At 36.6% G+C, this 27936-nt stretch overlaps 1 protein-coding gene across 2 annotated transcripts in view; it reads right to left on the reverse strand.

The window, feature by feature from the left end:
• Window positions 1-4889, reverse strand: part of Bckdhb (branched chain keto acid dehydrogenase E1 subunit beta) — a 190943-nt gene extending 186054 nt beyond the window's left edge. The window contains exon 1 of one of the 2 annotated variants that reach the window (XM_078019699.1): window positions 4591-4871. In XM_078019699.1, coding sequence (XP_077875825.1) covers window positions 4591-4786 — 196 coding nt within the window. In that variant the 5' untranslated portion in view covers window positions 4787-4871. Of the gene's footprint in view, window positions 1-4590 lie in introns of both variants that reach the window. The other variant, XM_078019698.1, reaches the window with a different exon arrangement.
• Between the last annotated feature and the right edge of the window lie 23047 nt (window positions 4890-27936).

Genomic DNA, 27936 nt, shown 5'->3' on the forward strand with positions numbered 1-27936 from the left:
CAAGACATACAACCCACTAGCACCGTCCAAGCACAATTACATCCTCTTATACAGACAACAACAATATCTGATCTTTCAGCCTCCTTACTTCCCATTCGTTAATTGACTCTATAAACTTTCCTAATAATGTAACACAAGCACATTAAAAGTCACTTTTTTGCCCAGAAAAAAAAAACAAAAAACAAAAAACCCCAATGGTCTTCCACAGCCCAGCAAAACTTGAGTCCAAATTAATGCACCTATCATAACATGGGGTACATTTAAGATAGGCAATCTGTTCCCCCCATCAACCTTTAGACTGAATTTTCAAAGTTCCATTTACCCTTTAAAATTTATTTCTTAATCCTTCTGTTTTTCCTGCAAATAAACTCACTACCTCCCCATTCCTCACATAAACACGATGCTTTCTCACTTATCTTTACTTACATTATTCTGCTCCCTATAAATTCTAATCCTGGAAAGAAGACCTTCATCCCCACAACACAGGGCTATCCAGTCTCCACCTGATCTTGGAGAGACCTGTCCACCTCAACCTGTTCAAGACACCCCCACTAAATGGTTTTCTCAGTCACCACAACACAAGCTCACCAGACTCATCTTCCTGAAAAAACATTTTCCCCCTGGTCATTGCAAAGATGATTCTTTGTCAAAGCTCACTGTGCAGCTCAAATGTCACCTACTCAGAGTCCACCCTGACCACCAATTAATTAAGCAGTCTATTTTACATGTTAAGAGAAAACCAACGAATAATAAAAGTAAAGAAAGTATTTGCATCAGACATGGTGGCACATGCCTGTAATCCTGGTGGCTGGGGAGGCCAGTCTCAGCAACTCAGGCCCTGAGCAACATAGTGAGACCCTGTCTCAAAATAAAAAATAAAAAGTACGTGAAAATATGGCTCAGTGGTAAAGCGTCCCTGGATTCAATCTTTAGTATCAAAAAAGAAAAACCAAAGAAAAGGATTTGCAACATATATAAAAGGCAAAAAGTTATTATCTTCATTAATATCTTAATTATACAAAATTTTAATACATAAGGCTAAAATGTAGGCTTTGGAGTCAGGCACACTGGGCTTCAAGCTCAGGCCCTGCGATTTACCAGACTTGGGAAGGCCACTAACATCTCTGAGCCTCAACTTTCTCACCTGTAAAAAGAGCAAAATACTGTGTAACTCACAAGGTTATTATGAGGATTATGGACTGATCGCTCTCACAACACCTGGAAAGAGTAGTTACTCAATAATGACAGAAAGTATTAATATTGGTAGAAAAATACTAAGGGCACAATTTTTTAAAAATATTTTTTAGTTGTAGATGGACACAATAGCTTTATTTATCTTTATGTGATGTTGAGGGTCAAACTTGCTAGGCAAGTGCTCTACCACTGAGCCACAACCCCACCCCTAAGAGCATAATTTTTAAAATGTGAAAAAATCACAAAACATTCAATTCACAGAAAAAATAAACCTAGTGAACAAATACATGGGAAAATATTTCTCAATAGAAATTAAACAAATGCAAATTAAAACAAAGTGCAGTTAGCACAAAATCTGAATATAGTATATATGTGTGTACCTGTGAATTTAGCATTAACACCTAATAAACTCTTATACATTCTCATATTTGAAACAATATAATAGTCTTATAAAGACAGGGTATAACCCAGTCATTTAAAAATCTATTAAGCATTCATATTTTAGGGTTAAAAATCTCACCCCTGGGGCTCTATACTGAAGAAATAATCTCAGAAACATAAAAATCATATACAAGAAATGCTTAAATTTACACTATTTATAACATTGCAAAACTGTAACAATAAAAACACAATGGTAATTACTGTTTCCATTTACTGAATACTTAGTTATCAAATATCATGTTAAGTATTTTAGAAATATTATCTTATGTAAGCCTCCTAACTGCCTTGTGAAGTAGATATAATTATTAACCTCTTATAAAGAAACTGAGATTCTCCCATTCCCCACCACCCCAGTACTGGGGATGAAACCCAGGGGTATTCTACCACTGAGCTACTTTTTATTTTTATTGAGATGGTGTCTCACTAAGTTGTGATCCTCCTACCTTTGCCTTTCAAGTTGCTGGGATTATAGGCATGCATTACAACACCCAGCAAGAAACTGAGGCTTAAAGGGGATAAGTGATGACCTCAACGTCACAGGTGGCAGGGACAGAACAAACTTAGGATAAGCTGATTCTAACTTTTGAATTATAGTATCTCCATGGTACATATCCTCTAAGTTCTAAAGAAGTTTATAATAACTATATGTTCTTATGTATGTGAAAAGTTTCTGATTAAATAAAGTAAATTGTATTTATATGAAGATGACAATTATGGAAAATACACTAAGCTGGAAGGATGCACCCAAATGTTAGCAATATTTACTGAAGTGAATGGTGAAATAACTTTTTACTTTTCTTCTTTTATTTTTTTTTTTCTTTTGGTACCAGGAGAACTCAGGGGCACTCAACCACTGAGTCACATCCCCAGCCCGTTTTTATATTTTTTTTTTAGAGACAGGGTCCCACTGAGTTGCTTAGTGCCTCACTGTTGCTGAGGTTGGCTTTGAACTCACAATCTTCCTGTCTCGGCCTCTGGCGCAGCTGGGATTATAGGTGTGCTCCACCACACCTGGCAACCCTTTACTTTTCTATTATGTAAATTATATGTAATATGCTTGTATTATTTTTATAAAAACATACAAATGTGACAGCACTAAGATGTTAATTATTTCACAACTGTGGAAAGGAGATTAAGAAGATTTATGCCCTACTTCTCAAGCATTGCGTCAGAGTTTCTTTCTGTGAAGACAGAATTGAGGTTCATCCTGTTGGTGAAAAGCATTCGTATTCACCTATTCATCTATCAACTGTTTCATAAAGCTAGGATACCCTCTTAGTAAATTCTTTCTATATGCATTTTAGTACCATGTTTACAATATTTACAATATCACCTCTAGAATCTGAATGATTAGATTCCAAAGCTGGAGCTGCCACCGACACGTTTGTGTCACCTTGGATAAACTATCTCAAGACTTCAGTTAATGAAACTGCAAAATGGGAATAAAAACATTACCTACCCTTTAAGTTTGTCCTAAGCATCAAATGAGATGATGAGTGTAAATTTCTCAGTTCACTGCCTCTCAGTGATAAGCACTCAATAAATTCTTATTCTTGCTGGGTGCAGTGATGCACACCTATAATCCTAGTGACTCAAGAAGTTGAGACAGAGGATCACAAGTCAGCCTCAGCAACTTGGTGGAGACCCTAAGCAACTTAGCAAGACCCTGTCTCAAATCTAAAAAATTTTAAAAGAAGGTGGGGGACTGGAGATGTGGCTCATTGATTAAGTGTCCCTGAGTTCAATCCCTGGTCCCAAATTAAAATAAAAAAAAAAAGTTAATATTTATTATTCACAAGTAAAGACATACTTCCAAAAATGTCAGCCTTGACACATAAAAAGTTATTAGACATAGGGCTGGGATTGTGGCTCAACGGTAGAGCACTAGCCTAGCACGGGCGGGACCCAGGTTCGATTCTCAGCACCACAGAAAAATAAAGGCATTGTGTTTGTGTCCATCTACAAAAAAAGATTCTCTCTCTCTCTCTCTCTCTCTCTCTCTCTCTCTCTCTCAAAAAAAAAAAAAAAAAAAAAGTTATTAGACATGAAAATGGAAAACATTTTCTTACAGTTTCCTGATATTCCGATGACAGACACTGGATCTTTAGGAAATTACATAAAATTTTCAAAAAAAAAAAAAGTAAAAGTTTTGCACAAAAGTCATACTATAAAGTATTTGCCAAAAACCCTTCCTATAGCTTCCACCTCCCAACACCTACATCAATTACTCTTCCTTAGCTAAGCGGCACCACGGCCCAGCACAAGGTTGGCACTACATTCAAATAGAAAGCCTACATTTTTTCTTTTTTTTTCCTGGGAATGGGGATTAAATCCGGGACCTTGCACATACTAGACAAGCGCTCTACCACTGAGCTACATCCCCAGTCTTTTTTATTTTATTTTGAGACAGGGTTAGTAACTTGCCCAGACTGGCCTCAAACTTGCAATCCTTCTGCCTCAGCCTCCTGAAAAGCCTGGATTTTCCCGACTGAAGGAAGAACCTGTTCTGCAACCTTGGGAAAATCAAATCAGTTACAAGGTCCTGAAGCTTACTCTTATCTACCACGAGCAAAAGCCATAAATAAGTCTTTTAAATGCTGCTGCTGACTAAAATGAGTGGCACCCAAGGCCCAGGCTGGGAAAGAAGGGACGACAGAGGACACAGGATTCCTTGGGCACCACCTCTCCACCTCAGGCGCTTGCAGAAGGTGGTATGCCCTCTTGCCCATCTCGCAGGTGCCCAGGGGCTGCGTCTCAAAAGCTTAGTAACAAAAACAGGGCGAGGAGTCAGACCCTGAGCCTGGGAGGGTGCTAGAGCTGGCGGGGTTTGAGCTTGAAAGGCAGGAGATCGGCCTACTGACACCCCCTCCTCCTGAGGAAGGCGGCCCTCCTCGTGAGCGCCCGCGGACCTGGGAGTCTGGGGCGGCGGGACTGACAGGGTGGCCCCCGACTCACCGTACTCGTGGGACTCCGGGTCGGGCTGGAAAGTGAAGTGAGCCACCTGCCGCAACTGGGCCGCATCCTTCCTGGCCGAGGCCGGCTGCAGGAAGCTCCGCGCCACGGCATCGCCTCGCCACCGGTGCCAGCGCCCCTCCGCCGCGGCAGCTCGGAGCCTCAGCAGCCGGCCTGCGGCCACCGCCACGACCGCCATCCCCGCTGCCGCCCGGGTTAGCCGCTCGCTGCCGGCAGGGAGGGCGGAGACCCGAGGCGACTTCCACACTGGTCGGGCCGCAGGGGCGGACCCGAGAAACTGGCAAATCAGAGGTGGCAATTCGGAGGCGGGGACCTGACGACCCAGGCGACAGCTCCAAGTGCGCGTGCGGAAGGGCGGCCAGCGCGGGTGTCGGAGGCCGGTGAAGGCCAATGAAAAGGGTCCTGGAGGCGGAGCCTTCCCGAAACCAGCTGTGCGAACCCGGGAGCAGGCTCCTCTGCACAGTGGAACACCATCCCTGGGTTTCTTCTTTTCTATTACCATTTGCAATGCCATTTCCAGTGACCTTTTCGTTTTAAAATTAATACTTTATTGGGCTGGGAATGTAGCTCAGTGGTAGAGCGCTTGCCTAGCATATGTGAAGCCCTGGGCCCCATCCCAGCACCGACAGAAAGAGAAAGAGAGAAAGAAAATTAAAAGTTATTTTTTTCTTTAAAATGTAGCCTTTTTTATTATTTTTATTATTTCCTCTTCTTCGTCTCTAATATCTCATAAGTGATGATGATAAGGTTACTGGTTAGCTGTGGTTATTGGTCTTCAGTTTCAGATCACTGATCAAAGCCTATGTTCTTAGGAAATACTTAATAAGCATATACAGATTTTTTTTTTCTCAGTGTTGGAGATCAAACCCACGGCCTTGCGCACGCTGGGCAAGCACTCTAAGCTACAAGCCCCAGCTCTCTATATATAGATTTTTATTGATTTTGTTTTTCCACATTTAGATGAGAGTGAAACACTTCATTCTAAAAATCCTATGAGTAAGAATTTGATACATTTTAGTGCAAGTGCAGTGAATATTGTCTAACCATCTTACTCTACAATAGTTTTGAAACCTGAAGAATTTTAATCATTAATTTACATTTACGATAGTTAACTTTGTACATTTTATTTTAAGAAAATCCAAGTGTTTATTTGTGTTCCTGAATTCACAAATGACAGCAAACTATGTTTGTCGTATTTGATTTTGTCTCCATCAGACATTCGATTTTGTTCACGCCTGGAATCCCAGGAGCTCAGGAGGCTGAGTCAGGAAGATAGAGTTCAAAGGCAGCCTCAGAAAAAGTGAGAGGCTGAGCAACTTAGTGATACCCTTTTTCTAATTAAAATATAAAATGGGGCTAGGGGTGTGGTTCAGTGGTCAAGTGTCCTTGAGTTTAATTGCAGGTACCCAATAAAAAAAGAAAGAAAAAAAAGCCCCTCTTTATTCCTGGCTCACAACCCATCTTTAGCAAGGAAGCAAGGGAAGAAAGAGAAGAAGTGGGGTGAGAGGAAGGTCTGAGAGATGGTTAATTGCCTGTTTTATGATTGGGATTGAGAAATAGAAATTAAGAGCTGCCAAGAAGAGAACCAGTATCTCCATTATTCATACTCCCACACTAAGCCCCAAATTTCAATATTTGGAGGTTTTTTTAATCTTGTCTTTTTATTAGTGTTCACTTCTGCTCTTTTAATTGGGTGGGGGTTGTATTTTCATTATTATGTGCATGAAGGGTATTTTTATTTTAATGTAAGAGAAAGGTCACAAAGTGAAATTACACTTACATAATCAAATTTTAATTTTAAAATAAAAGATCATGAGCAAAGACCAAAGATAAAATCAAACCATCCTTTATTTTCCCAGTTTCCTGATAATCTGAGGATTTGGAATACTGAGGTGACTTTATGCCTGGGAGAAAAATAATAAAAGAACTAGTGAGAATTTATTGTTCAATTTATTGTTCTGTGATGTAGCAACCAAAGATAAGTCACCACCCAAATAAATAAGACAGAGTACACTTTTAGGGTGTCCCAATTGGTAGAGAATGGAGACAGCACAGTAACAATAATCAAATGTGATAGGGACAGCTGGGCACTGTGGTTCATGTCCTGATCCCATCCTCTTGGAAGACTGAGGCAGGAGGATGGCAAGTTCCAAGCCAGCCAGGCCTGTCTCAAAATAAAGACTTCAAAATGGGCTGGGGATGTATCTAAGTGGTTAGAAGATTAGCCTATGTTGTGGCGAGATTGCAATAAATCACTGAGTCCATCTTAAAGCAAGAGATGGAACCATCTTTATTCACCAGCTAGTGGTCCAGATCCAATAGCTGGTGGGCAGCAAGTCTTCACCCTTCAACTGCCCCTCCCCAGTTTAGAGTACTCCTTAATAGTCCAAAGCCACATTAATCATAAGTGGCTGTTGCCTTGATTCAAACCCATAAACAAACATGAGATCACAAGCAGAAGGGGAAGTGGGTCAAAATGACCCTACTTGAATATAAGTTAAAGAATGGTTATTAATGTCTAGCCAGTGATTCACTGACAGAGTACATTGTCCAAAAAACAAATGGAAACCAAAGAGAGAACAATTTTACATTGTATAAGAATTGCCATTTTGTGTAGCCAAACATGTCATGCTAAGCTACTGTTGATGGGTACAGATGCAGGGTGTTCCCTGGGAAAAACATTTCTTAATCACATGGAGTCTCAGGGTAAAATGGAGTCTGTTTGGTCATTGCCCAGATAGCCTGGCCCATAACACCTAGCATGCCTAAGACCCTGTTTTCAATCCCAGTACCGGAGAGAGGTGGGGTGGGGGAGGGGGGGGGGGAGAAAGAGAGGGAGAGAGAGAGAGAAGAGAAGAAAGAAAGAAACTGTGATACGGACTCTAGAAGAAATGCTATGCTAGACCTACAATATGACTAGAAGTCACCAAGCAGAAATACAAAGCAGAAATTCTTCCAGACAAAAGACATGCACAAAGGTTCAGAGGCATGAAAGAATAAAGAGAAGTATTCAGAGTTGATTAAAAAGTAGAAAAAAATAGATGAAAGGTGGTTTTGAAGGTGTTTGTGTGCTGGTCTAAGAAGTTGAGACTTCCAGCAATTTCCAGTTTGGATGAACATAACACCTAACAGATCTGTTGTTGCTAATACACTGCTTTTTTTTTTTTTTTTTTTTTGCCCATAGCCATGGAAATGCTTGTGTTATTAGAGCTGTATCATCTCTCCTCCCCTAGTCAGTTTGCATTTATCTTAAGTTATGAAACTGAGCGGGGTTTTTCCTGAGAATTTTGGAAGTGTAATTTGGTTTTGGTTTTGTTTTTGGAAGTGTAATTTTAAAAGAAAGAGCAGAGCTTGGCACAGTAGCACATGCCTATAATCCCAAAAACTAGGAATGCTGAGGCAGGAGGATCGCAACTTGGAGGCCAGCCTCAGCAAACTTGGCAAGCTCCTCTCTCAAACAATAAAAAGGACCTGAGAGGTATCTTAGTGGTAAAGCACCCTGGGTTCAATCCCCATACCAATAAAAGAAAAAGAAAGTTCATGCTCTCTTTCAATGCCCCTGGGAAATGCAAAAAACTAGGAGATCTGGGTGATCTAATAAACCAAAAGGCAGAGGTGGCTACATTTGAGTTCCTGCTTCCATTTGTTCCAGAGACTTAACTACTTTCTGGTCTTAGGGTTCTATGAGACATCACAATATCATTAAAAAGGATTCTCCTCTTTGTCTGAGCTATTTCTGTAAAGTCCTTGCTTAGCATCTGGATGGCGGGTTTTTAAGAAAAACTTTCACTTTCTCGCCTAAGGGCCTTTCTGAGAAAGGCTCACTACTCCCTCATACCAACCCCACCAGGCTGAAATTCCTGAGTCTCCCCCATAAAAGCCCCAAACCCCAAGGCTGTTTTGCCTCTCTCCATCTATGGAGAGATGTGCCTTTATCTGTCAGCTCCAAGCGAGTATCTGCCAGGTCTCCCTCTTTCATTTCCTGCTCACCAGTTCCCCTCTTTCCTTTCAATTTCCAATTGCCTTTCTAACACTTTAACCTCCCTGGACCCACAGAGGACCCAGGACTACCAAACTGGAATACAAATCAATGTTGATATTCACACTTCAGAATGATTCTTGGATTTCTTGGATTACTTTCTGTCACTGGGTTTTGTTTTGTTTGTTTTTGATTTTATTGTTTTGTACAGGGAATTAAATAGGTGTGCTTTGCCACTGAGCTAGATCATCAGCCCTTTTTATTTATTTTTTTTAAGACAGTGTCTTGATAAATTGCTCCGACTGGCATTGAACTTGCCTCAGCCTCCAGAGCAACTGGGATTACAGGTTTACAGCACCATGTCCAGCTTTTATCACTGAGCTTTTCTACCCATGCAGCTGCACCTGCTGACACTCATGTTTGCTTTTGGACAACCATCTTATATAGCGAGATACAATTTTGCAGCATGATATCCTTATATCCTTGCCATGGACCAATTCAAACTTAGAGACATCAGGGAAGGAGGGAAGGAGATAATAAAGGAATCAAGTTCTTGCTTTTTAATTTTAAAATACTATATATAGTTGTAGTTATACACATACTTTTATTTTATTTTTACGTGGTGCTGAGGATTGAACCCAAGGCCTTGCACATGCTAGGTGAGCCCTCTACTGCTGAGCCACAACCCCAGCCCCTTAAAATACACTTAAAGCTGATCCCAGAGACAATAATTCGAGGGAGGAGTTTGAGTTTTAAGGACTGGTTTTGAATATTAAACTTCAGGAACCCAAATAACTTAGGACAAAAACTTGAAGGCCAAAACAAAAACAAAAACAAAAACCTGTAAAAAGAATACAGATTGAAGAGCCAGTCTCTCCTACCTTTACATCTATGAAGGCAGATCCATAGAGAGGGAAGAGCTATAGTATGCTCTTGGAGATGGGCCTGGAGGAGTATGATCAAATCCTGAAGTTCTCCATCACAGCCTGGCATTTAGAACAGCAGAACACTTCTTCCATGTGTCTACGAGTGATGCAAATGTGGCATCAAGATCCAGAGAACGTGGGGGGAGCCAGTAGTCAAAATGGTAAGGGACTTTGTGTCTACATGATATATATAATACTCTTAAATTTAACACTAAAAAAGACAAATTACCCAGTTAAAAGAATGGACCAAAAACACTCATTAATTGTTGATGAGAATATAAAATGGCACAGCCATGTTGGGAAATAGTTTGGCATTTTCTCACAAAACTAAACATACTCTTAACATATAATCCAGCTATTTGGTTTCACTCAAATGAGTTGGAAGTTCATGTTCACATGAAAACCTGCACAAGGGATGTTGTATTTTATCAAATACTTTCTCAGCACCTATTGAGATAATCATATGATTCTTGTCTTTAAGTCTATAGATGTAATTAATTACATTTATTGATTTCCATATGTTGAACCAACCTTGCATCCCTTAGATGAACCCCACTTGATCATGATGCACTATCTTTTTAACATGTTTTTGTATGTGATTTGCTAGGATTTTATTAAGAATTTTTACATCTATGTTCATCAGGGATATTGGGCTGAACTTTTCTTTCCTTGATGTGTATTTTTCTGGTTTTGGTATCAGGTTGAGACTAACTTTACAGAATGAGTTTGGAAGGGTTCCCTCCTAAAGGATATGGAAAATAAGTCCAAGGACATTTTCCCCAAAATTTTGTCATTCAAAATCCCAGGCTTCAGCCAGAATGAAAGAACACAAAAGGAACTTGCACCTGACTGGCACCTGAACCCCACCCAATACAGTGAACCCCAGGAATTGCCTTCCTGTCCCACCCTAAACAAAGCCTATATAACCCATACTGTTGCTTCAGCCTGCTACCATTTTCTGCCCAGAAAATGAGCCATACCAAGGTTCCACCAATTAACTCAGCAACTAAAACTGATTAAAGAAAACTCTGCTGATCTGAGGTTTGCTTCCAGTTTAGAGGAGTTTAGAGGAGAAATGATTGGGTTATGAGAGTCATTAACAAATGATGGAGTCATTAACCCCCTGAAGGCAAGTTGGGTGTGGGTCATTGGGGGGACATGTCTTGGGGTATATTCTTAGTATCTGGTGAGCGGAGTCTCTCTCTATGCTCCTGATCATCATGTGAGCTGCTTCCCTCAGCCATACTCTTCAGCCATGATGTTCTACCTTACCTTGAGCCAAGAGGAATGAAGCCAGCTACCTGTGGACATTAATCCCTAAACTTTTTCTCCTCTAATTGTTCTTGTCAGGACTTTTAATCACAGCTGCAAAAAAGCTGACTAAAACAGGAGCCAATCTGAAAACACTATATTTTGTATGATTCCAATTATATGAACTTCTGGAAAATTAAAAGTATGGACAGAGAAAAAAAAAGATTAATAGTTTTCAGGAGTTTATGAAAGAGAAGAATGAATAGGTAGAGAAAAGATAATTTTTAGGGCAATAAAAAAATTCTGGAGAGGATCTAAGATGGGGGTCAGAGGGAGGCAACATTCTGTTGTCACTCCATGACATGGGACTCAAGTAGTGAGAATACTGCTTCTGTGTGAGCAATATTTCTGCTCCTAGGCAGGAATCATAGCCACCATGCCCATCCAGTGCTCCAGGCCTCAGCGTCAGAGTAGGTCACCCAACTATTCGCCCGCACAGGACTACCAGGTACCCGAGCAGGACCATTGGCATCAGCACCCATGCAGAACTTTTGGCCACCCACCTGAACAGAAATCTCAGACTCTGCTCCCACTCAGGACACCAAGCAGCTTCCCACACGCAGGAACTCCAGCCACAACTCCCATGTGGACTCCCATCTACCAATGTGGGGCTCCCCTGGTCACCACCATCTTGGGACTCTGCAGCAGTGGAGGTAGTCCTCCACACGCAGTAGCCTGCTTGCACATGAGAACTTCCCACAGATTCTGATGTCAGCAGATAGCTACACGCTGCATGCCACAGTGCTTGTCTCTTGACTCCTTTGTCCAACACCATCACCTGGCTCCTCACACCAGACCTGACACCTCATCGCTGAAAGCAAGTGCTTCCATCTCGGATCACTTTCATCACCATCTTCAGTGGGGGCAACTCCAAGTTTGTAACTCTGGCTGACCAGGTACCCAGTTTCTAACTCCCTGCTCTCCCCAGCAGCTTCCACCCTGGCACAGTGACACCCTGATTACCTTCACCACCCTGAGGGCAGAGATACCAGCTAACAACAGAGGGCACCACCTATTGGATGAGAAGGGAAAGGAATCCAGAAAGATACTAATCTCCAACCAAAACAATGCCTGTTTCTTCTGTCAAGATTTTTTTTTCTTCTCCCTCTCTATTCTGCCACCCTCACATCCCCAACATAAGTGAAACCAAGTACTTTACATGAATTAGGATTTTGAGGACTGGGACATCTGAATAGTATATTACAGTTATATGTTGTATGTTCTTTGTTTGTTTGTTGTCTTTTTAATTTTTTCCCACCAATTCCTACTATTTTAACATTTTTTATTTTTTCTTAATATATATATATATATGTGTGTGTGTGTGTGTGTGTGTGTGTTTGTTTTATGTGTCTTCTGTCTTCCCACTTACTTATCTACCCAAAATTACTTCCTCTCTCTTCTCCTACTCAAAATCTTCCTCATTAGATTTCTCTTTCATACTTCCTAAGATATAATAACTCTATATCCTCACCTCCTACCTCATCAGCATATCATCCTATTCCTCACCCCAGGTTCTTTGTCCACCATTAGAAACTATAAACCATTTTACAAACCTACTGAGTTTATTGTAGATAATAGTTGAATTCACCATTTCTGTACATTGTGATCAAACTGTAAATGTCTTAATAGCAAACATTTGTTTTTAGGGTTCACATTGTTTTTATTGGGATCTGTTAACATTGTCCTTCACCTCAAAGGAGAGGTATTGGAACCTTACAGAGGCATTATAAGCCTATAGGGTAAAAACGGTAATGACTTGGATCCAGAGCACTAGAAGGGAAGACACACAAGCAATATGAAAAGACAAAGGAAGAAAGTGCCCCAAACAGATCAAGATACTACATTATTAGAATCCATGGCCAGCAATGCAGAAGAAATTATAGAGAAGGAGTTCAGGATGTACATAATTAAAATGCTCTATGAACTAAAAGATGAGATAAGAGAACAAATACAGGTAGCAAAAGATCACTTTGACAAAGAGGTACATAAACAAATACAGGAAGCAAAAGATTACTTCAATAAGGAGATACAGGTTCTTAAAAAACTAAACAGAAATCCTTGAAATGAAAGAACAATAAAACAAATTAAAAGTTCAATTTAAAGCATCACGAACAGATTAGACCACTGGAACACAGGACTTCAGACAATGAAGACAAAACATAATCTTGAAAAGAATGTAGACCACACCATAAAAATGGCAAGAAGCTATGAGCCAAGAACTATGGGATAGCATGAAAGACCAAATTTAGAAGTTACTGGGATAGAGAAAGGCATAGAGTTACAAACCAAAGGTATGAGCAATCTATTCAATGAAATAAAATGAGAAAATTTTTTAAACATGAAGAATGAATTGGAAAACCTAATTCAACAGGCTTACAGGATGCCAAATGTACAAAATCACAACATATCCACACCAAGGCACATTATAATGAAAATGCCCAACATACAGAATAACGAATATTAAAGGCTATGAGAGAAAGGAATCAGAATACATAAACAGGGAAACCAATGAGATTATGTGCAGATTTTTCAACCCAGACCCTGAAAGCTAGAAGATCCCAGAACAACATATTTCAAGCTCTGAAAGAAAAAGGCTGCCAACCAAGAATTATATATCCAGCAAAAGTAAGCTTTAGATTTGATGATGAAATAAAAACCTTCCACCATATATAAAAGTTAAAAGAATTTACAACTTGAAAGCCCGCACTAAAGAACATCCTCAGCAAAATATTCCATGAAGAAGAATTGAAAAACAACAATGAAAATCAGCAAAGAGAGGTATTACACTAAAGGAAAAACCAATCAAAGGAGAAAATAAGTCAAGTTAAATACCAAAAAATAAACAAAAATGGCTGGGAATACAAATCATGTCTCAATAATAACCCTGAATGTTAATGGCCTAAACTCACCAATCAAAAGACATAAACTGGCAGATTGAATTAAAAAAAAAAGACCCAACAATATGCTGTCTCCAAGAGACTCATCTCATAGGAAAAGACATCTACAGATTAAAGGTGAAAGGTTGGGAAAATTATACCACTCACATGGACTGTGGAAGCAAGCAGGGGTTTCCATCTCCATATTAAATAAAGTAGACTTCAAGCCAAAGTTAATAAAAAAAGAGTTAAAGAAGGATACTTCATACTGCTTAAGGGAAACATTCATCAACAAGACATGACAATAATAAATTTAGATGCTCCAAACAATGGAGCATCTATGTTCATCAAACTCTTCTGAAGTTCAAGAGTCAGACAGACCACAACATAATAATTCTGGGTGACTTTAACACACCTCTTTCACCACTGGATAGATCGTCCAAACAAAAGCTGAACAAAGAAACTATAGAACTCAATAATACAAACAATAACTTAGACTTAACTGACATATATAGAATATTTCATCCTTCAATGAATGAATACACTTTCTTCTCAGCAGCACATGGATCCTTCTCTAAAATAGACCATATATTATGCCACACAGCAACTCTTAGAAAATATAAAAAAGTAGAGATACTACCCTGCATTCTATCAGGTCATAATAAAATGAAATTAGAAATCAATGATAAAATTTTTTTAAAAAGCTACTCCAACACCTGAATAATATGGTATTGAATAAACATGGGTGGGAAAAGATATCAAGAAGGGGATTAAAAAATTCTGAGAGGTGAATGAGAACACAGACACAATGTATCAAAATCTCTGGAACACTATGAAGGCAAATCTAAGAGGAAAGTTTATTGCACAGTTTATTCCATTAAAAAAGAAAAGTCAATAAATAAATGATTTAACATTACATCTCAAAGCCCTAGTAAAAGAAGAACAAATCAACACCAAAAGCAGTAAAAGACAGGAAATAATTAAAATCCGAGCTGAAATCAATGAAATTGAAACAAAAGAAACAATTGAAATTTTTGAAAAAAAGAGTTAGTTCTTTGAAAAAATAAATAAAATTAACAAACTTTCAGCCATGGTGAAGAAGAGAAGGAGAGAGAACACTCAAATCACTAACATACATGATGAAAAAGGAAATATTACAACAGACACTACAGAAATACAAAAAATAATTAGAAATTATTTTGAAAACCTTTTCTCAAATAAAATAGAAAATATCGAAGGCATTGACAAATTTCTAGAGTCATATGATTTGCCCAAATTAAATCAGGATGATATACATAATTTAAACAGATCAATTTCAAGTGATGAAATAGATAACGCCATCAGAAGCCTACAAACCAAGAAAAGTCCAGGACCAACTGGATACACAGCTGAGTTCTACAAGACCTTTAAAGAAGAACTAATACCAATACTCTTCAATTTACTTCAGGAAATAGAAAAAGAGGGAGCACTTCTAAACTCATTCTATGAGGCCAATATCATCCTGATTCCAAAACCAGGAGAAGACACATCAAAGAAAGGAAACTTCAGACCAATATCTCTAAGGAACATAGATGCAAAAATTCTCAACAAAATTCTGGCAAATCAAATACAAAAACAAAGCAAATCATAGTGCACCACAATCAAGAGGGTTCACTTCAGGGATGCAAGGTTGGTTCAACATACAGAAATCAATAATTGTAACTCATCACATCAATAGACTTAAAGATAAGAACCATATGATCATCTCAATAGAAGCAGAAAAATCATTCAACAAAATACAGCACCTCTTCATGCTCAAAACGCTAGAAAAACTAAGGATTACAGGAACATATCTCAACATTGTAAGAGCTATCTATGATAAGCCCCAGGCCAACATCATTCTAAATGGAGAAAAATTAAAGCATTCCCTCTAAAAACTGGAACAAGACAGGGATGCCCCTTTTCACTGATTCTACTTAACATATTTCTTGAAACACTGGCCAGAACAAATAGATGAAAGAAATGAAAGGAATATAGATAGGGAAAGAAGAACTCAAATTAGCACTATTTACCAATGATATGATTGCATACCTAGAAGACCCAAAACATTCCACCAGAAAACTTTTAGAACTATCAAATAAATTCAGCAAAGTAGCAGTATACAAAATCAACACCCATAAATCAAAGGCATTTCTGTATATGGGTGACAAATCCTCTGAAAGGGAAATGGGAAAAGTGTTGCCGAGGATGTGGGGGAAAAGGCACACTCATACATTGTTTGTGGGACTACAAAATGGTGCAGCCAATCTGGAAAACAGTATGGAGATTCCTTTGCAAACTGTGAATGGAACCAGCTTTTGATCCAGCTATCCCACTCCTTGGTCTATACCCAAAGGACTTAAAAACAGCATACTACAGACACACAGCCACATCAATGTTTATAACAGCACAATTCACAATAGCTAAACTGTGGAACCAACCTAGATGCTCTTCAGTAGATGAATAGATAAAGAAAATGTGGTATATATACACAATGTAATATTACTCAGCAATAAGAGAGAATAAAATCATGGCATTTTCATGTAAATGGATAGAGCTGGAGAATATAATGCTAAGTGAAGTTAGTCAATCCCCCAAAAAAGCAAATGCCAAATGTTTTCTCTGATATAAGGAGTCTGATTCAAAATTGGGTTGGGAGGGGGAGCATAGGTGGATTAGACAAACTCTAGATAGGACAGAGGGGTTGGAGGGGAAGGGAAGAGGCATGGGGGTAGAAAAGAGGGTAGAACCTGATGATCATTATTATCCAAAGTACATGTATGAAGACATAAATGGTGTGAATATCCTTTGTATACAACCAGAGATATGAAAAATTGTGCTTTCTATGTATAATGTGAATTGTAATGCATTCTGGTGTCATATATAACAAATTAGAATAAAAATTTTAAAAGATATTCTGTATGATATTATAATGGTGAGTAGATGTTTTATTCCTTTGTTCAAACTTAGAGACTCTATAATACCAACTTGGAAACTTGAGGTAAACTGTGGACTTTGTGTGATAGCAATGTACCAATGCGGATTCTGCAGCACAATTCCATCACTGCAGTGGAGATGTTGATGTATGGGAAAACTGTGTATGTGGAGGAAGAAGGCATATGGGAACTCTGTACCACTCTCCTCAATTTTTCTGTGAATCTAAAACTGCTAAAAATAATGAAGAATATATAAAGAAACAAGTAAATTATTTAAATAGGTATTTCTTCAAAGAAGATATACCAATGGCCAGTAAACATTTTGAAAATGTTTGTAATCATTAGTTATTAGGAAAATGAAAATCAAAACCACAAAGAGATATCATTTCACACAACCAGGAAGGCTAAAATAAAAAAGATACCTATAAACAGTGTTGGTGATGGTGTGGAGCAATTGGAGCCCTTGAATATGGTTAATAGAAATGTAAAACAGCACATCTGTTGTGGGAAATATTTTAAAAGTCCCCTAAAATGTTGAAAATAGTTTTCATATGATCCAACAATTTTACTCTTATAACCAAGAGAAATAAAAAACTTGCATATACACCAAACTTTACACAAATGTTCACAACAACTCTATTTATAATAAACAAAAAATGTTAACAGTTCAAATGTGCATCAAATGATGAATAGGTAGATGAAATGTAGTGTACTCATAGTTGAATATTATTGGCTATTAAAAAGGAATGAAGTACATGGATGACCATTGAACATAACAAGAAAAAAAGAACCAGTCACAAGACTGTATATATTATTTCATTTATAGGAAATGTCCAGAATAAGCAAATAAATAGAAGCAGAAAGTAGATTCATGGTTGCCAGGAGCTAGGGAAAAGGGCTAATGAGGAGTGGCTATTTATAAGTGTGATAATTTATATTTTGAGACAGAGTCTTGCTAAATTGCTGAGGTTGACCTCAAACTCACGATCCTCCTGCCTCAGCCACTCAAGTTGCTCGAATTACAAGTGTGAGCTATGGTTCCTGGTTCCTTGGCATCTTTGTTGAACTACAGAAGGAAAAAAAACTCCAGCTTTATGTCCTCTGTGGTCCAGCACCACCATGGCATATAAATTCTCTCTTAATACTGTTCTTGTTTAAAAATCAAGCTATAGTAAGTTAAGTTACATTTGTACACCTATATACGTGGATTAAGAGATTCATACCCCTCCAAGATGCTTGATAAGTATATTAGTTCAGACTCTGAAATTGGTTTTAACTAAGGAGTTGGGATACTTTAATGGAAGAACTCCCTAATTTTATTGAATTTACTAAATTATTACATAGAATGTTGTCAAAAGGATAATTCCAAAAATAAAGCCCAAAATATGGTCAAAATCAGTATATTTGTAAGCCTAATGGTTTGGGAAGCTGAGGAAGGAGGATGGTGAGTTCAAAACCAGCCTCAGAAATTTAGTGAGGCCCTAAGCAACTCAGTGAGACTTTGACTATAACTAAAATATAAAACAGTGCTGGAGATGTGGCTCAGTGGCTAAGTGCTCCTGGTTCAATTCTGTTAAAAAAAAAACTAAACAAAAAACACTGTATTAGTGTCCTAGGGTGTTATAACAAAAGACATATAATCTAGATGCAGATATGTATTGTCTCAGTTCTGGAGGCTAGACAAGGTCAAGTTGTTTGCAGGAACATGGTTCCTCTGAAATCTGAAGGAGAATTTGTCCTTGCTTCTTTCTGTTTTCTGGGGGTTCCCTGTCAATCTTGTCATGCCTTGGCTTACAGCTGCATAAATCTAGTCTGTCTCTCATCACATGACATCCTCCTTGTGTGTCCTCACATCCTTTATGTTCAATCTTTTAATAAGAAAACTAGTCATATTGGATAAGGAGCCTACCTTACCCCAGTATGACCTCCTCATCGAAACTTATTACATCTGCAATAACACTATTTCCAAATGGTTTACATTCCGAAGCACTTAGGTTTAGATACTAGGCATCAAGCTCAAAACATATTTTGGGGTCTGGACACAGTTCAATCTATAAGTCAGAAAATTGGTAACAAAACAGAAGCTAAATGGATGAATGCCTTTGATAAACTATCAGAAGGATGCTTGCAATGTGGCAGAGAATTTATAAATTATTTAATAAATTTTTCCAACAGGTTTCTTGATGTGGGAAATATAATAATTAAAGACTCTGGAAGTATTTGGTCTAAATAAGAATTTAAAGGTGCTATACTAGCTCTCCTTCAATACTTGATGGCTCTCTTTCAGAAGAAGCATTAAGTTTGCTGTTCGAAGAGGAAGAAGAACAAACAGGGAAAAGCAAATTCTTGCTCAATATAAAGAACTTCTTATCAAGTAGACTGACTTGGAATGTAACAAATTCTCTATCATTAAAGATAGTAAAGTAAAGAATGGATGGACACTATTGGAAGAGACTTTTGGCAGAATTTAGGAATTATTTAGGGTGAATCCGATGCTACTAGTGTGTACTGACAGCCTTGCGTGTACCAGTCACGGCACTGGGTAAGCATAATCTTAAGCAAACCCATGAATCTAATTTCATACCACCCAGCATACAAGTTAATCCTCTTTCCCAAGCTTCTTGGCAACTTCTCCTGAAGGGGCCTGACATGCACTATGATCAGTTTTTCAGGCGTCTGAATCATTCCACATGGACAGAAGCCCCATGTGCAGTCACTATAAAGAGGATGTCCTTCAAAGTCACATTATCTTCAGTTTACGCTCAGCCTGTTGGAAGGATTTAGATACAAATGATGGCTCAGAGTCAAATACTGGTATCTGTCTGTGTGTATAAACAATGATTCACAGAGGGCTATTTATCTGTAAAACTCCATGCCATCTGGCAGTGGTGGTTTTTTTTAATTCCAAGGATAATATGTGAGTACTGCCAGGTTTCTAAAAGCCTAATTAAAGTTATGGATTACATAATCATAAATATTTAAACCAAAAGATATTTTTTGAGATTCATGTCTTATCTTCCCTTCAATTTTTTTGTATCTGTAATCACTTTGATCTGGAGGCATCAGAGACTTTGCCAGAGTATTAGAAAATAGGATAGTGAACAGGGTGGGAAAGCAGGAAAGAGCACTGAGGCAGGCAAGCTGTGGTCCCCACCAACATCTCAGGACAACCGCTTCATACCACCATTTTAAGCCACCCCTAGACAAAGGTAAAACAGAGGTCTGTCTGTGTCATCACACACACACACACACACACACACACACACATTTTACCTATACAAGTTAATATGAGACTCTAAATAGAAAGAATGATGCTTCCTTTCAAAAATTCCAAGCCCTAGACCAGTGGAACTCAATCTTTACTTCACATTAGAATATCTTGCTAATACAGCTCCATGTGGTACATAGTTATACAAATATTTCTATTCCCTCTACTTTTAAGAACTCAGGAGCTGAGCAGGATGATGCTGCCTATAATTTAGTGACTCCAGAGAGAGAGAGAAACCTGAGGATCATAAGTTCAAGGCCAGTCTGGACAAGTTAGCAAGACCCTGACACAAAATAAAAAATGAAAAGTTGTGGGGGATGTAGCTCAGTGGCAAAACCTTCTTGGTTCAACCCCTAGTACTGAAAACAAAACAAAACAAAACAAAAAAACAGGTCTGCCCTCACCCCCAAAAAAGAAACCTCAAGCTGATTCCACTTTCCAAGTCACCTGAAATCAGGAACAGCAATGTGATTTGCGTTGGCAGTTGACTGAACATAAATGTAGACAGCTATTCTTAGATGGGAGAATTCAAGAGCTGGTGGCCAGTTCTCTATATTCTCTTCTCTGTCTAGTCAAGAGCTACCACTCCAGAAGTAGGGCATACATTACCCTGTCTTGGGCAACACTACCTAGAGAGGTATCTGCCCTCTCCCACCCTTGTTTGACATGGAACATGAGTAAAAGACAATTTCACAATGTAAAGTTGTATTATACTGTTATTTTGATTTGCGTTTCAATTTTGATTTTTATAGAACAAGGCTTCTACATACAAACCAACTACTTTTATGTGGTATTCAGTTACTCTAACCTATTCTAATTCTTCAAGAAATGTTCTCAATTGGAAGTACATTTGTCTAAAACATCATGCATAAATATGGTCATACATATTATTGTGGATGTAAATGATTTTCAACCAGATTCTCACAACTCAAAATTTTTAACTGACACTTTAATTTTGGAATCTAAACACCTAAAGGTAGACAAATAGTCCTAGGTAGAAGAATTCAAGAGCTGGGGCCTTGACCACTAAGACTAATGCAATTCTCGTAATTGAGACAATATGAAAATCATTTTCATGCATGTATCAATCTCTTAAAATAATTTGATGACCAGGATCTTACTATACTGATTTCATGTATAAGAAAACATGATGCATGAAAATGACTAGCATCAATTTAAGCAATTTAGAGATTTATAATCCATGTTTTCATCTCTGAAAACCTGTATCCTTATGCTGTTGCCAAATTTTATTTTGCAAAGTAATCCATGAGTAATTTGTTCAAATTTTAGATTCTTTGGGCCTCACACTGAGAAATCCTTACTCAGTAGGCTCAAAGTGAGCACTTGCATTTTAAACAAGCTTTTCTAGCCAAGGTCTTTTATAGATAATCCACAAGTCATAAAGACAAACTCCCTGAATACCATCCTTCCATACTCAGTCTAGTATCAGTTAGGGTTATTTGGTTTCAACCATTAAAATCATTTCTGGATAACTTAAGTAAAATGATAAGTACTTTTGAAAATATGATATGGTTCAAAAAAAAAAATTTTAAAGACATTTCAAAAAGAATAGAAACCCAGAAACACAGATTAATAGGAGTTTATTTGAATAGACACTTGCAAAGGGTATCTTTTGGGACAAGACTGTATACAGAGTTTAAAAAAAAAACCAAAACGTAAATCTAGGAACTTCTACCCACAAAAGGGACTGATGTTTGGAAGCCAAAAGAACATGTAATGATCATATAACCAGGAGGTACCTAGATAGTCCCTTTCTCTTAAAAACCCTAAAACAAAAGTCTTTCCTCCTGATTATTAAACATAGAATCTTGTTACTAGAACTTTTATGTACTTATCTATATCTGTAGAATAATAGTGACCTTATATATCTGAATCTTCTCACATATTCTCCTTAAAAGCAAAACAGGAAAGAGAACAAATTAAACACACATGATTTATACATGTAAGCATAAAAGTAGGATTCACAGAGGTCTACAAACTACAAGTTTATGTACATGTAAAAAGTAAATTGACTTGAAGTAGGCTCATAGAACTAGAGAAAGTCTAGGAAAAGCTTTATTAGAGGAGGAGGAGGATATAAATGTCCTTTGTCTACTGAAGAAATTAAATTCATATTTTAAAATGTCCCAAGAAAACTTTAAGCTTAGAAGACTTCACTAGTGAATTATAAAAAGCATTTAAGGAAGATATAGTACCAATTCTATTGTAGAAATTTTCCAAGATATTAAAGAAAAAGTAATATTTTTGACTCTTTATGATGACAGTATTACGTGTATGTTAAAATCAGATAAAGAAAATATAATATGAGAAAACTACAAATATTCTTCATAATAGACACAAAAATCCTCAACAAAATTCACAAAATTATAATAAAGCAATACAAAAAGAAAGTACTTCACAAGCAAGGAATTATTCATGGCATGCAAAATTGATTTAATGTTTAAAAATTAATCAATGCTATTAACTGTATCAACATAATGAAAAAAATAAAAGCATGCAATCATCTCAATAGAAACAGAAAAAGAATAGATCATCAAAAGCAGAGATTGCCAGACTGGATAAAAAACAATAATTAAAACTTCAGGGGCTGGGGGTGTGGCTCAGTGGTAGAGCGCTCACCTAGCATGTGTGAGGCCTTGGGTTCGATCCTCAGCACCACATAAAAATAATAATAATAGGCAAAATAAAATAAATATATTGAAAAAAGAAACTTCAGTCCTCAAGAACAAGATCCAACTAAATGTTGTCTATAAGAAACTCACTTTAGATTAAAAAATATGAAAGAAAAAACATACAGTTATATGCTATATAATGAAGTTTTGGTTAACAATAGACTACATAAAAGAGTGGTCTCAGGAGATTATAATTATAATGGAAAATTCTTATCTTCTAATGATGCATAGTCATTGTAACACTATAGCGTAACACATTACTCACATATTTGTTGTGAGGCTGGTATAAACAAACCTACTGCACTGACAGTCATCTAAAAGTAAAGCAGGTACAATTATGTACAGTGCATAATAACAATAATAATAATAAACAACTATGCATTTAATATATTATTCTTTTTCATTACTTTAGAATGTGTCCCTTCCACTTGTATAAAAAAGTTTATTCTAAAACAGTGAACTATGTTATATCAGAAACATAGATCTTGTTTTTACCATGTCTCTTAATTGCACCAAGAAGCCACATTGAATGATTGTCCTATGCCATCTAGGTTTACAAAAGTAACTATGTCATTCATACAAGGATGAACTTGCATAATGATGCATTTCTTAGAATGTATCCTTTTACTAAGTGACAAATAACTGTATATTATGTATACCATGATGCATGGTAACTGTATACCATTCTATTATACAAAAAGTAGAATGGCTAAACTAATATCAGAAATAAACTTCAAAGCAAAAAATTACAATAGATAAAGAGGGACATTTTATAATAAGACAATCAATATATTAGGAAAATATAATAATTATAAACACATATGCATCTAGCAACAGAGCATCAAAATACAACAGCAAAAATTGACAATTGAACAATAGTTGAAACTTTAGTACTCAACTTTCAATAGTGGATAGAACAACTAGGCATAAAATCAGCAAGGAAATAGAAGACCTGACACACTATGAACCAACTAGATATAACAGATGTCTGTAAAATACTCTACCTAAAAACATAGAGAATACTTTCTTCTCAGGTACACATGGAACAATCTCTAAGATATATTATGTGTCAGGCTATAAAATAAGTCGTAGTATATTCAATATAATAGAAATAATACAAAGTACTATGACCACAATCTAAATAAAATTATAAATCAATAACAGAAAGAAATTTGGGAGACTCACAAGTATGTGAAATTAAACAACACACTCCTAAATGATCAATAAGTCAAAAAAAGAAATCAAATTGGAAAGTAGAAAATACTTTGAGATGAATTAAAATAAACAACATATTTAAACTAATGAGTAATTAGTTTTTAGTAATTAGTAACACATTTAAACTAAAGTAATATTTAGAGGGAAATTTATGGTTGTAAAATATATAAATAAAAAAAGAAGAAAGAACTGTGAATGTGGTTTAGTGGTAAGAACAATTCCCTAGCATGTGTAAGGCCCTGGATTCAATCCCCAGTACCTGTGGGGGGGGGGGACCTCTTGCTGGACATAGTGGTGCATGTCTATAATCCCAACTACTTGAAAAGTTGAGACAGGAGAATTGCAAGTTCAAGTCCAGCCTGGGAAATTTAGTGAGAACTTGTCTCAAAATAAAAAATTTTAAAAAAGGATGAGGATGTAGCTTAGTGTTAGAGGACTTGCATAGCAGGAACAAGATCCTGAGTTCAATCCCACTAGGAAATAAGAAAGAAAAAGAAACAAAAAAATTCTCAAGCCAATATCCTAAATTCCTACCTCAAGACACTGGAAAAAGAAGAGTACACTAAGCCAAAAGCAAAAATAAGGAAGAAAATGATGAAGATAGAGTGGAAACTAATGAAATGAAGAATAAGAAAAAATAGAGAAAAATTAATGAAACCACAAGTTGGATTCTTTGAAAACATCCTAAATATTTTTTTAAATATATATCTAGATTGACTAGATCAAGAAAAAAAGAGAGAGAAGAATCAGATTCTAGAATCTGAAATGAAAAAAGGAAATGATACAAAATACAAGGAAAAAAAAGGATCAAAAAACAGTAAGTAGGTGGATAAAGTAAATGTTATCATCCTTTTTCATTTCTTAATTGTAAAAGACAAATGACTGTTTAAAATTAATATTAAAACATATTAAGGGGTTTGTAGTATATTACAATGTAAAATATCTGATTATTGTATAAAGGACAAGGTGTACATGGAATTATACTGGTCAAGGTTCTCAGTTTGTATGACATGGTGTGATATTAAACCGAAGTAGACAGTTATGTTAAGAAGGAATACTGAATCTTTACAGCAACCTCTAAACATCTTAAAAAGAGATACAGATAAAAAGCTATTAGAGAGCTGGGCACGGTGGCCATCACTGTAATTCCAGAAGCACGGGAGGCTGAGAGAGGAGGTTTGTGAGTTCAAAGCCAGCCAACAATGGCGAGGCACTGAGCAACTCAGTGAGATCTTGTCTCTAATAAAATACAAAATAGGGTTGGGAATGTGGCTCAGTGGTTAAGTACTCCAGTACTTAAAAAAAAACTATTAGAGAAATTAAGCAGATTATTCAATTAACCCCAAAGAAAGAAATATTTTACAAGATTATTAATAAGATTGTTACATTGGACAGAACATCATATCGTATAAAAGAAAAATTGCTACACAATCAATTAGGTTAAATTAACCATTATATACTTTAGCGGCAGTGAGAGAGGTAATTGTTTTAAAAGGCAGTCCCTCTATCTCTGGCTGTGTGACTTTAGGTATATCATTTAACCTCTCTGAGTCTCATAGGGAGAACATAAAGAATTATCTACAGAGATGTCATAATGATAAAATCTCATACTACATAAAAATTACTGGTAATAAGAGTTGACCAATAATAATTAACTAATTAACATGTAAACATATGTTTGGCTCAGAAAAAGAAAGTCTAACAAATATTAGCTATGATTATTTTTATTAAAAATTGTCAATGATGTGTTGTAGTAACTTGGAAAAGACACCAGGTGGCATGAGATAATAAAAATTATTAGCACTTTATAATGCTCTTCAGAATATAATCATACAATAATTTTTATACAAAATTTGAGTACTGAATTTTCTAAGTCAATGTACACATTTCAAAGTGCCTGTTCATGAATTCACCTTCTGGCAGCAATTCCCTTTCAGGGATTCAGGCTGTCTGCCTTTGCCTACATCAGGAATAAAACAGCTAAGGCTCATGTAACATGCTATTTTATTTCATCCTCAACTCTTCTAGGGAGTAGGTATTAACTCCAGTTTATGGATGAGAAAACTGAAGCTTAGGGCAAAAATAAATGGATTCAACCAAGATGTGACAGAAATGTCTTGTAAAAATTATTACACTGCTGTGTTGCATGGTATCCTTGATCTTAAATTCCTCTAAGAAGTATGAGAAGGAAATAGCTAAAGTAACTTTTTTTCCAAGAAAAATATAAGAAAAATCTCCAAATCTAGTATGATTATGAGATTGGATGTGATGTACAGCACTGAATTTAGCAGATATAACTGTAAAGAAATTTTAAGTGAAAGCTTAATAATGCAAAATGTTTTTATGATACTGATATTCAAGAGTCTTAAAATATGTTGTGGCTTAAAAAAATCAAAGTACATAGTGGATAAGCATCAAGTTTTCTGTTAACTAAAGGAAAATGGCAAAAAACAAGTGGGAATAAGTTCATTAATCACAGTCACTCCCTCAAAACCCATCTATAAATGAGTTTCAGAGTATCCACATGCTTGTTTTCCCAGACCAAGGTAGCATTTACTTATACTCTTTTTCATTCAACAAAAAATTATTGCATGATGTGTGAAAGCTGATATAAGCCAGACAGAAATCATACCTTCAAATTTTCATCTTGAAGATGAAGACATCGTGCTGTAAAAGTTTCTGGACCAGTACCTCAAGATCCACCCAGCATTGCTTTTCTAACTTTGAATTGTCTGGGCTATTATCAGTTTTTATTCTTCCAAATGAACGTTAGGACTGTTTTTTTTTTCTAGTTCTATGAAGAATATCATTGATATTTTGATTGGGTATTGCATTGACTCTTTCCATAGAGTGGTCATTTCAACAGTATTTATTCTGCCTATCCATGAATGTGAGAGGTCTTTCCGCCTGTGTTGTCTTCACTTCACTTTCTTCAGTGTTGTGTACTTTTCATTATAGAGGACTTTCACTGACGTGGTTAGATTTAATCCTATTTATTTATTTATTTATTTTTCTGTTGTTGTTGTTTTGAGGCTATTGTGAGTGGAATTATTTTCCTGATTTCATTCTCAGCAGATTATTGTTAGTATATAGGAAAGTTATTGGTTTTTATAAACTAATACTTTGCTGACTTTGTTTATTAGTTCCAGCAGTCCTTGGGCAGAGATTTTTTTTTGGATCATCTTCCTCTTCTCCTCTTCCTACTCCTCCTTCTTTTTCTCATTCTTTTTAAATTATTCTTCTCTGTTCTTATATCTTCTCTCTATATATAATCTCAATTTCATTAATTTCAGCTCTGATCCTAATTAATTACTTACATCTACTGGTTTTGGAATTGATTTGCTCTTCTCTTGTAAGAGACTTGAAAAGCACCATTAGGTTATTTGGGATCCCTCTGATTGTCTTATGTAGGAACTCATAGCTATACATTTTCCTCTTAGAACTGTTTCAGAGGTTCTTGTAATTTGTATCACTATTTTCTTTTAATTATGAGTATTTTTAAATTTCTCTTCTGACTTCATTTTTAAATTTCTCTTCTTTCATCATTTAAGAGTAGATTGTTCAATCTCCACATCTTTATAGAGTTTAAGGGTAATATCATTTCATTATGACCTGATAAGATGCAAGAAATTTTATTAATTTTTTTTTTGTATTTGTTAATAGTTGCTTTAAGGTCTAAAATATGGTCTATTTTGGAAAAAGTTCTATGATCCACTCAGTAGAAAGTGTATTCAGTTGTGTAGAATAAAAAATTCTTTATATGTTTCTTAAGTCCATTTGATTTATAATTAAATTGATTTTATAGATCCAAAGAGTCTTTACTGGATTTATGTCTGGACAACCTATCTATTGGTCAGAGAAGTATTTTAAAATCATCCAGTATTATTGTACCAGAGTGTATCTCAGGCTTTAATTCAAGTACTATCTCTTTTATGTAATTAGATGCACCAACATTTGGAACATAAATATTTATTGTCATTGTATCATCTTACTGAATTGTTCCCTTTACCAGTGTGAAGTGATCTTCTTTGCATCTGCTGATTAATTTTGGCTTCAAATCTGCTTTTTCAGATATAAGAGTAGCTACTCCTACTTGTTTTAGCGCC

This window comes from Ictidomys tridecemlineatus, chromosome 8, assembly GCF_052094955.1.
Source record: "Ictidomys tridecemlineatus isolate mIctTri1 chromosome 8, mIctTri1.hap1, whole genome shotgun sequence".
NCBI classification, from domain to species: Eukaryota; Metazoa; Chordata; class Mammalia; order Rodentia; family Sciuridae; genus Ictidomys; species Ictidomys tridecemlineatus.